The sequence below is a fragment of the Papaver somniferum genome, chromosome 6 (genome assembly GCF_003573695.1).
Source record: "Papaver somniferum cultivar HN1 chromosome 6, ASM357369v1, whole genome shotgun sequence".
NCBI classification, from domain to species: domain Eukaryota; kingdom Viridiplantae; phylum Streptophyta; class Magnoliopsida; order Ranunculales; family Papaveraceae; genus Papaver; species Papaver somniferum.
In genome coordinates, this window is record NC_039363.1 from 172,998,416 (window position 1) to 173,009,364 (window position 10,949).

General features: G+C 35.5%; 2 protein-coding genes across 3 annotated transcripts; both read left to right on the forward strand.

Annotated features, from left to right (window-relative positions):
- Positions 1–1,386: 1,386 nt before the first annotated feature.
- Positions 1,387–5,807, forward strand: LOC113290145 (U3 snoRNP-associated protein-like EMB2271). Of its 2 annotated transcripts, none has more exons than XM_026539683.1 (7): positions 1,387–2,018; positions 2,755–3,097; positions 3,491–3,715; positions 4,082–4,310; positions 4,450–4,628; positions 5,135–5,200; positions 5,449–5,807. In XM_026539683.1, the coding sequence occupies exons 1-7, from the start codon at positions 1,573–1,575 to the stop codon at positions 5,527–5,529; spliced, it is 1,569 nt and encodes a 522-aa protein (XP_026395468.1). In that variant the 5' UTR covers positions 1,387–1,572; the 3' UTR covers positions 5,530–5,807. The 2 variants fall into 2 exon arrangements, with proteins under 2 accessions (XP_026395468.1, XP_026395469.1); XM_026539684.1 differs by having other exon boundaries at positions 4,453–4,628.
- Positions 5,808–6,170: 363 nt separating this feature from the next.
- LOC113291818 (probable LRR receptor-like serine/threonine-protein kinase At1g05700) lies at positions 6,171–9,194 on the forward strand. The gene is made up of 7 exons (XM_026541308.1): positions 6,171–6,261; positions 6,352–6,931; positions 7,024–7,598; positions 7,719–7,809; positions 8,815–8,883; positions 8,973–9,044; positions 9,119–9,194. Exons 1-7 carry the CDS (start codon positions 6,171–6,173, stop codon positions 9,192–9,194), a joined length of 1,554 nt encoding a protein of 517 aa, XP_026397093.1.
- Positions 9,195–10,949: the final 1,755 nt, after the last annotated feature.

The window sequence follows — 10,949 nt, forward strand, 5'->3', positions numbered from 1 at the left end:
TTTTTAATAATTTCATATAATTATGGGTGTCACGGAAATAATTGTGGGTGTCACGGTATCCAAAATTAATTGTGGGCCTGACAATGAGAATATTATTGTTTTTGGGTCTCCCCCTAATTTTCCCACCTCCAAGGTGCGTTGAACCATTTAGAAAGGAAACCTATTTTGAGGTATACTAGATTTTTTTGAGGCATACTAGATAATGCCAAAATAGAGTCACTAAATAAAAAACAACATCACCTCTCATCCACCATTTTTGATAATGGCATAACTACCCTTATATAATTAATGTAAATGATTATGACTAGAATTGATTAATTATGAATTTTAAGGATTGATTAAACATTAAATTATTAGTGGTGAATTAGTAGAAAAATCAAATTTATGTGAGAGAGTTGGGATTTTTGAGAGGAAGAAGAAGAAGTGAAGAAAAAAAGCTTGGGTTTTGACTTTTGAGATTTTAGTGATTAGAAGTGACCAAAATGTGTGATTCAAATTAGAGGTAAACTTCTATCGAGGTTTAATTTCCTTTTATAAGTTGAATCTGCCTAAAAATTGAATTTTTAAAACCTAGATCTGCTGACCAGATGAACAGTTAGGCTGATAACTTTTGAGCCGAACTTTACTCAGAAACTGAATCATCCACTAGGTTCGGCTTGAAAAATTGAGGTTCGGATGGAAAATTGAGGTTCGGCTGAAAATATTGTAAAGTCGCATTAGCCGAACATAGTGTTTCTCTAAATCATACACTAAGTTCGGCTCAAAATTGATACTGCAAGATCAGCCGAACTGATCTTCTGAAAACCCTAATTTCATCTTTGAAATCATATTCTACCGATCAAAAAAAATAAAATCAATCAAAAACAAGATGGGTTTGTTACGCATACATTCTAAAATACATCTAAGAGCAATTGAGATTTGGATTTCGCATTCCAACATCGCTCACTTCTTTTCGTGTTTCCTTTGTTTGATTAATTTTTTTATTGAATTGGAGTCCTAGATGTTTAAGTTTAAAGTTTATTTTGATTTTTAATTTTAAATTTTTGAGGATAAGGGAACTATGACAAATTGAAATTATTTATGGATATATAGATAATTACACTACCTTTAGACACCCCTTATAAACCCACCCTAGATAATATAATGGATGAGTATGCCTCGAAAAAAAATGAGTATGCCTCAAAATAGGTTTCTTAGAAAGGGGCAGCGAAGTTCTCCGATGACCCATCTATTAGACCAAACTGTCTACGAGAAAAAAATTTGGACCAACGAGTATTGGGCTTGGCGAGGCAAGACTAGAACCTGCAAAGCCCATCAAAAACCGATCCCTATATGGGGAAAAATAAAAACACCCTTACAAACACACTCCTCCTTTTACCTATTTTCTCTTCTCATTTTCTGGAGACCGCCACAACAAAACCCTCCTCTCTTTCGTCTCTGAAAAACCCTAGCGGTAAACAAAAAATAAAAGAAAGCTCTCTAAACCCTAATTCCTGATTTGATTACTGCAGAATCTCAGAAAACATCAATCTCAAATCTATTCTACTGATTGATTAGTTATTGTTTGTTATTATGAAGAACAAAATAACGAAGAAGACAACAACAAATGTAAAAAAGAGCAGGAAAAATCCATTAAAACTAGAACAGGATTCATTCTTTAGTCACGATTCAAAGAGAAGAAAGAAGTTTCAGAGTGACAATGGTATTATTGAAAGTGACGACAGTGATGATAATCAAGTAGATGAAGAAGATGATGAAAAAACTAAGTATGGTAGAGATAATGAAGAAGAAGAGGATGAATATGCTAATGAAACTGCCGATGAAAGAAAACATAGAGTTGCTAAGGCATATTTAGAGAATATTAAAAGGATTGCAAAGGAACAGAAAGAAGATGATGATGATGAAGAGGAGGATAGTGATGAAGAAGAACAGACAGGTATAAGGAAATCGGTTACTGAGTTGCTTCAGCAGAAACAGCTTGAAGAGAGTGATCGAGTGCGGAAATTATTCGCCGCCAGGTAATTTTTTTTTTTATTATTTTATTTTTTCCCTAAAATTATTATTTCCAAGCATTTGACTGAGTGGAAAATGTTAAGAATGTTGTTGTGATTTGGTAATGACCTTTGCATAATGCGTCAAGTATATGAATCCTGTGAGTAAGATTTAGGATTTAAAAGATTGCAGGGTAACAAACTAGTCAAGGATTTGAAGAGGGGGTGAACAAGAAAAGATTTAATTTGGTTTCAGAAATTGATATTTTGTGTATGGATGATGAAATGATGTCAATGTTTTGTTTTCTAGAATTAGATACCATTTTAAGGTTTCCGGTACTGTATACAAACCCTAGGTCTGTATTGGGATTACCAAGCATCTCCTGCGGATATCTCTTTTACATATTTTCTGGTGCACAATTTGGGTAGTGTGAACAAATTCAGTGCATAATGTCTTGTTGTGGAGTTTCAGTTGCAGAAATGGTCACCCTAATGGTTGTCCCAGCCATCTAGAAATAAATTTAGGATTATTTTGCCTACTTTAGCAATGCACAAATATTGTTGCTGCTTTGTTTGTCTTTAACCTATGTCGTTAACTAGATTGTGTGGTTCTATTGGTTTTGTGCTGCATATCTATTGCTTAGTACAATTGACCATTAGCTTCATGTATTTGAGAGAAAAATATTCTGTTATTTAGCACTAAATGTCTTTTTTTTAATAATTTGGATCTGAAGAATCTGATGTAGCTTTCTGAACATCTTAGGGTTCAAAAGCCAGAATCTCATGACGAATTTCGATTAATAGCGAGACACGGTCAGTCTGTCACTGCTATAGCTCTGGCTGATGATGATTTGACAGGCTTTTCAGCCTCTAAAGATGGAAGCATTATTCAATGGGATGTAGAAAGTGGGAAAAGTGGTAAATATGTGTGGCCAAGCAAAGAAATCTTAAATTCGCATGGTGCAAAAAATCCTCAAAATCCTGCCAAAAAAGCAAGTAAACATGTTCTCTCAATAGCTGTTAGCTCTGATGGTCGATATTTGGCCACTGGGGGCTTGGACCGCCATGTTCACTTATGGGATACCCGTACACGACAACACATTCAGGTAAATCCTTTTGTTTACATTGATGTAGAAATTCATGTTGAATATTTTCTAAGTAATGGACTGCTATGGGGAAACTTGAAGCAGCTAATGTTATGCCTAACTTGTCATACGTAAATGGATCACAATTTTCATGGAGGTGAACATGTGTAGTATATAGGAATTTCTAGTCTACAGAAAATGGTGCATGTGGCCTGTCACAAAATGAGGGTTTTGTGTCATGAGATTGTTTGTGGGCAGTTCTTTGTTGTGTTGTTAGCATGTGCCCTAGTGGCCTATTTTTATACACCCGTACTCATGCAAACTCTACTTAAAACATCTATAAATGCAACTAAAAGGTTGAAATTATGCTTTTTTGGTTCTTATATGGCAATTTTTTCGACCATTGCTTTACAGGCATTTCCGGGTCATAGAGGCCCTGTATCATGTGTGTCTTTTAGACAAGGAGCTTCCCAGTTAATTTCTGGGTCATATGACCGGACAATCAAGTTATGGAATGTGGAAGATAGAGCATACATGGACACTTTATTTGGTCACCAAGGTGAAGTTTTGACAATTGACTGTCTTCGGAAAGAACGTGTACTGTCTGTGGGACGTGATCGGACTATGCGCTTATTTAAGGTGAGAACTCACTATTCCTAGATGTTTTTACCTAAGCATGACCCATATGGATTCCTACTCATTTAAAGGAATAAAAATATCCATGAGTGACTTCTTAATCCAAAGATATTGACTCTCCCTGCCACGTTAGTTTTGCCTTCCTGCCCCAGGTCCTTGACAGTACAGCAGCCTTTGAATTTGAGCTGAAATTGGAGTTTACACCCCAAATTTTACTTTCCCATTGTTCATGTTCTCATATTATGTATTATTTACTTTTAGTTTGGTAGGGAATCAGAAAAACTACCATAGGTTGGTTTATGGTCTTGCAGGGGCCTGATTTTACATGCTTCATGTGCTACTAACAGTTTGAGCTTTTCAAAACTACAGATAGCAGAGGAGTCTCAGCTACTTTTTCGTGCTCCAGCGGCGTCTTTAGAGTGTTGTTGTTTTATTAGCAATGATGAATTTTTGTCGGGATCAGATGATGGAAGTATTGAGCTTTGGAATCCAATGCGGAAAAAGCCTGCATTTATTGTAAAAAATGCACATCCGGTATTGGCTTCTCATGATGAGTCATCTATAAAAGATAACAGAATTCCCAATGGAGATGACACGGGTATGGATGTTTTCCAATTCCAATTCTAGAGTGTTCACATTAGCTTAACAACAATGTAGTAGTGGTGTAACCATTGCAGCTTGTATATGGTAATTATGTCTTCTTTCTTCTATCTTATCATTTCTCTACATTCTTCCAGCAGGAAATGGAAATATAAAAGCTCAAGGTCTCTGTTCATCTGTGCGATCTTGGGTTGGTTCAGTCGCTGTGTCTAGAAGCAGTGATCTCATTGCATCAGGAGCTGGTAATGGTTCAGTGCATCTATGGGCAGTTGATGGTGAAGCCAAAACCATCCGACCCTTGCATGATCTTCCACTTGTAAGCTATCTTGCCTCTATACATGATAGATAATTTTTTTTTTAAGATGCCTGCACCTCTATACTTTTCATATCTTTGCGTTTGTTAGAACCGCTTTGCATCTCTTGATTGATTGTATTGAATTTTTTGCATGCTTTGGTGGGTATATGGGGAATGCTTATGTACGTAATTATAGAGAAGATCCATGTTGATCTTCATGATATACTCCTCTAGCACTTCTCCAATAAGAGTTATTAAGAGTTATTGATGCATATAGGGCATGTTTATTTGAGATGAATTGTTTCTACCTGTTTATTCAGATTCACTAGGAATGAGATTTTGGGTGGTCAAGATGACCACTTATGAGGTGTTACCGCCAATCAAAAATTAAACCCATCTATTGATAGTTGCCTTTATTGTTGCAAGTCGTCTTGGATATTGAATTTAAGAGACCATTTGTATTCTTTGCCCAGTGTTTATGTAAATGCTTCAATTATCGTGTATTCTGATATTTTTGTGGGTCGCAGGTCGGCTTTGTAAATTCCCTAGCATTTGCAAAATCTGGGCGGTTCCTTCTAGCTGGAGTTGGGCAGGTTTGTTTGTGCTTCTATTTGCCTCTCTTTGTGCTTCCCAACATTTTTATGCTCTGCATCTTTCTTTTTATTTGTTTTTGTTATTCTTCCTTTTCTGTTATTCTTCCTTGTATACTAACAATAATATGAAGACCGGGGGCTAGACTGAATCTGTAATATACTTGGGTTTATATGAACGTATTCGTTTCCAACAAAGTCAAACTTGAATTCCTAAATCGGTTTTTCAATTTATATCTTTGTTAAAACAGGAGCCGCGGCTAGGAAGATGGGGACGTAATTCAGCAGCTCGCAATGGTGTTCTAATTCATCCCCTCAAGCTATCCGAATAGAGTATTTTATATTAGATTATGAAGGCATCCATTTTTGACTAGTCTGGAGTTATAAGAAGAAAAAATTTAAGCCAGAGGGAATTCCCCAATTTTGCAGGACAAAAAGATAATTGTAGTTGTCAGGTATTTATATTGGGTTTTAATTGTATTTGTTACTTCATCATCTGGTGTTCCCCTACCCGGAAATATTATTGTACAAGTATTTACATTACTTCAATTTTTCTTTAGTGAACTGTTTCAGGTGCAAACCACTAAAATTTAAAAAGCTAGTATACTGACCTTATATGTGCATTTAGTAACTGGAAGGGATCTACCCCTCAGATTGAGTAAGGTTTTTCTTTGTATACTGTTGACTTGTCTGAGTTTGAGTCTTATCCGTCAACGTGGTGATTTTACGATTGAAAGAAAGAGTAATTATATTAATCTTAATCTGGTTATGCTACCTATGACTTGATCCACCCCCCTACAAGGTGGTTATCCATGATCACCAGCATTTGTGAAGGCTACTACATACAGAGCACTAATTTGTTCTTTACAAGTTTAGGCTTCAAACTTATCCATTACACCGAAATGCGCAGATGAAAAATTCATATAAGCTCCTACGCTGACTTATTTTCTTCTTACGAGTTCAGACTAACACCATGAATCACCAAATTCCCAATCTGCTTCTTGTTCTTTCGGTCTTTTCCTATTTCTCATGTTTTCTGGTCCTTGTACCAGTAAATGCAGAAGGTAAATTACCTTCCTTATATCTGATACTTACATTGTGCTACTGCATAAAATGCTCATTAAGTACTGACATTATGTTGTTTGTAATTACAGTTTTTTTGAGCATAGATTGTGGCTCTTCTTCATTGAAACCTCATACAGATTATAATTCAATCGTATGGGTCGCGGACGATCCTTACATACAGACCGGAGAAACTCATGAAGTTATGATCGATGCACCTGATGTAGAGGCCTGGGATTCTCGTGTTATGAGCACTCTCAGAGCCTTCCCAACTCCTAAAAAGAACTGCTATTCGATAGATATTGATGATAAAGCTAAGGATTCTACCTCGACTACTAAGGTTGAAAGATTCCTTGTTCGAGCTAGTTTCTATTACGGGAACTATGACAATAAGTTCAGCCCACCGACTTTCAATCTTCAATTCAACGGGAACAGTTGGTCACAAATTGTAACAGATCAGGACAATATCATATACGCAGAAATGGTATTTGCATTGAACAAGGGTAACAACATAAACATATGTCTTGCTCAAACACAACCAGATCACATTCCGTTTATATCGGCTCTTGAAGTTAGAAGTTTGAATGATCCGTATGCTTACAGTTATATCAACCGTAATCATCCATTATTTTTCTTCGAACGATTTGCTTTTGGTACCAGCACAACTATAAGGTATGTACATATATCTATATTGTCATCCCTGCAAGAGCTATTGACTAATTCCATATCCATGAACTATAAGGTTTGCTTTGTTGATCATGTAGGTACCCCCAAGATGACCTTGACCGAATTTGGGCACCATTTCAAACCAATATTAGAGTTAGAAGCAACTCGCTATATCGAAATGTCAACATTGACGAAGCTAAATCTCTCGAGTCTCTAAGCGCATCACTTAAAAAATTGATTGAGATTAAAAACAGTAACCTGTCATCCCCACCTGTAGCATTTCTTCGTTACAATTACGATGGTCCCCCTAATGCCATACTAAAGACGCATTTGAGTTCATCTGAAAAACTTTCTTATACTGGAGTTTCAGATCCTAAAGTTCCTATCAATCACAATGCGTACTTCTCAGAAGCGACGAGACTAAATTCTACTCAGAAACGATCATTCAATAATAAACTCGATGGTGTTGATATTCGTCCTAGTGGCCCTGTGACACCACTTTTCGGATACGCAATCGAGGTCCTCATTTTCAATGTGACTTCTTTCGCCACCAGTTCTTCATATTCGATTGATTTTGTGCGCACGAAAGACTCAAATCTTCCTCCGTTAATCAATGCCATTGAAGGATATACTGTCGGTGATAAATTGGTTCAAGGAACCAATTCAAGTGATGGTAATTCTCTCTTTCAGCTTAATATATATAGAATTAACAAACTTTCTTAACTTATTTTATAAAATATATTTTAGTGAATTCGTTGAGTTTATTGCAAAAGAGTTTTTTGGAACTTTGGAGATTGGAATGGCGATCCTTGTTTACCTTCACCCTACACTTGGGATTGGGTTGCATGTAGCTCTGATGCCGATTCTCCTCGCGTTACAGCACTGTAAGAATAATCTTCTTTTACATTTTTTATTAACTGCAGCTTCCTAACCACTCGCATAATCTCCAACTAATCGCGTTAATGATTTGAAACTCATCAAAAATGTGAACATCAAACATCCGAGTTCACGTGTTTTTTCTCACCACTTTGACCTGGTCCGAATTTGATGATGATTTTTCTAGACTTGAATAAAAAACCAATGAAACTGTTGTTTCAACTATACTGGCCGGATTGGTGTTTCCCGGATTAATTGGGGTATACTTACTTTTAAGTGGACTTGTTCGAAAGGCTAAGGGGTGTCCAAATAAGGTTAATTTACCTAAACACCCTCACCAAATTCTTTTTTTTCCAACCTGAAAACCACTTCACTCCCCTCCCCAACCTAACAACCACTATTTCTAATCTTTCATCATTGTCACCGTCGATTAAAAGTATCCCCTTGTTTTTATCAAACTCAAATGAATCCATTTTCCTTCCCAACCTAACGACCTTATTTTATTGTTTGATTTCAAAGTAAGGTCAAAAAATTGAAATTGTTGATTTGCAGTTATATAGTCGTCAGGTATCTCTGTATCGACCTTCACGACTTTTTAAGTTTTATTTTGGTCGTCATCTTCTTGGAGTGAATATCGTGACGACTTTTATTTCCGACTAGTGCTATGTTAATTTTTTAGAAGTGTATGGCTAGTATGGTTTCATTTCCGTTACAAACAAATATTCTCAAAAATCTTCTGACAAAATCCGTAAGTTCAATCCAACCAAAACAAAATTTGATAAGTTTTAGTTCAACTCATTAAATTAATTAAATTAAACATGTTTATTAGTGCTAATCAAACAAGGGCATTTTAGCCATTTTTTTGAAAATACATGGCTAAGGAGCTTTGATTTTACTTCGTAATGACCATATGTTGTTTTATATGGTATATCTCAATTAATCTGGGTATGCCCCAATCTCGCAAGTTAAGCTATAACCCCTTGTATACTCGATCTAATGATGGATTTTTACAGGTATCTCAATGACCTTCGATTAGTAGGCACTTTACCAGATTTTAGCGACATGGATGCTCTTGATGCCATGTGAGTCAGTGTTGCAGTAAGAAATAACCTTTTGATTTTGATATAATTTTTTTTAATTGTTATTATATTTTTATCTATCTATTCTACAGAGATTTGCACAACAACAGTTTGACGGGAGAAATTCCCGATTTCTTTGGCATACTTCCCAAGCTTAGAGTACCGTAAGTTCAAAGTTTCCTTCGTAAACCTTAAAAAATGAATAAATTGTTTTTATTTATTTTTTTGCTTCTCGTAGAAATTTGGCGGACAACAATTTTTCAGGAACAATACCTCTATTACTATCAAATAATGTCAATTTGAAATTAAAGTAAGTTTATCTTGTTTTTGGTTCAGATTAATGCATCCAATTTATCTTACAAATTTGAACTAAGTATCGATTAATTTTCTTTTTGTAGTGCATCGGGTAACCCAAATTTGTCTTGCAAAAATACCCCAGTTTGTAATACTGACACTAAATCGAGAATTCCTTCGCCTAGCAACAAAAAGAGTTATGTAACATTAACGCGACTAGTATTAATACTCCTTATTCCGCTTTATGGCTTATTATTATAAGCTGATCACAATCACAATGGCGCAACATGGTAAAGTTAACGAATGATTACTTCTGTTTTCGTCTCCTGAAAAACTCATCTTATGGAGAATTTTATGTATTTGTATAGAATGCTAACTATGATTCTAATTTTTGTGGGTTTCATTGTATGTGGTGTGTCGTGCTAGTGTAAAATCATAGGGTACTTATAGATATGTGTACTACAAGTTGGATGAGATACTTCTTGATATCGCATTATTGTGATGGTATTTCTTTTTGTGGTGGTGTGGTGAGACAATCATAATATTTCCCGATAATTTTTTCTTTTTGTCCCCCAAAAGAAAAAGATAGTTCACTTATTAAAAAGCTACGTATGGATGATATTGATAAGATTTATTCGATCATGTTCACGCTTGGAAGTAATATTATTCAGGTAGCCAGGGGTAATTCTATTTTTCTGAGAACTGTAAAAGTCAAGTCATGGTAGCGAGTACATGAACTATATTTATTGGTATGCGTAGATACAAAACACCCCAACCACAGAGGGTAGGAGAATCGATATATTGAAGTACCCCTTCGGGTGTGAGTAACATGCTCAAGTTGGGTCTACTCACGTAACAAAATCGACTTGAAGCTCACTGTCGTCTGGTAATAATTTTATATTTTTTAGATCTCACTGTATCATGAATAACACTTTAAATCCAACCTAACGTGTAAACAACCAATCTATGGTCAACCTTGAATGGAATTGTCCCCAACTTATGTACAAGCATTTCGTTTATATAGTGTGTAATATAAACTTTTGTTTCCTTTTATATCAATCTTGGTTTGACTGTTAGTACTATTACACAAGTTTAACGACACTAAGTATGCTTGAAAGAAGGGAGGTTACCAGGTACACCACTAACTTTTTTGTCACCTAACCGATAGACTATTTTCTTGAGTAAACTTTAACTCAGTGATTAAATCGGATAGGAAAATATCCTTGGATAATCTCTTATAAGATATTCTTGAATCACAAGGATTTATTAACTTACAATTTGTTTGTACTTTTAATTATAAAGATACGATTAATAATACGAAAAATAAAAGTAAAGAAAGACACCAGAAATTTTGTTGAAGAGAAAACCTGCAAACTAGCAGTAAATCCTTGTGATTGTGTCCAGTTTGAAGACGCACTGTATTAAGCCGCTACAAATACTAGCCTAATATAAGACATGGGTCTGGAATTTATTTAAGACAAAATAAATACTCCAAGCTACTCTATCACAGTTGTGCGCATACACATCTTGATTCTCTCAAGAATATATGCACTTGATTCTCCTAGGTGATATCCTTTATATCCTAAGAGTTTCTCCATAGTCCATCGTTAAGACTAGCGCTACCTTCCTCTAACCAGATGCCTATAATTTCCTTTTTGATCAAAGATCAAGGAAAAATCTTTCCTTTGATAAAGATAAATTTGTTAGAGCATTGCTCGGTCGAACTCGCAAGTGTTGTTATCTCAAACTTGTTGTCAAATTTAGTTGATTAAAAT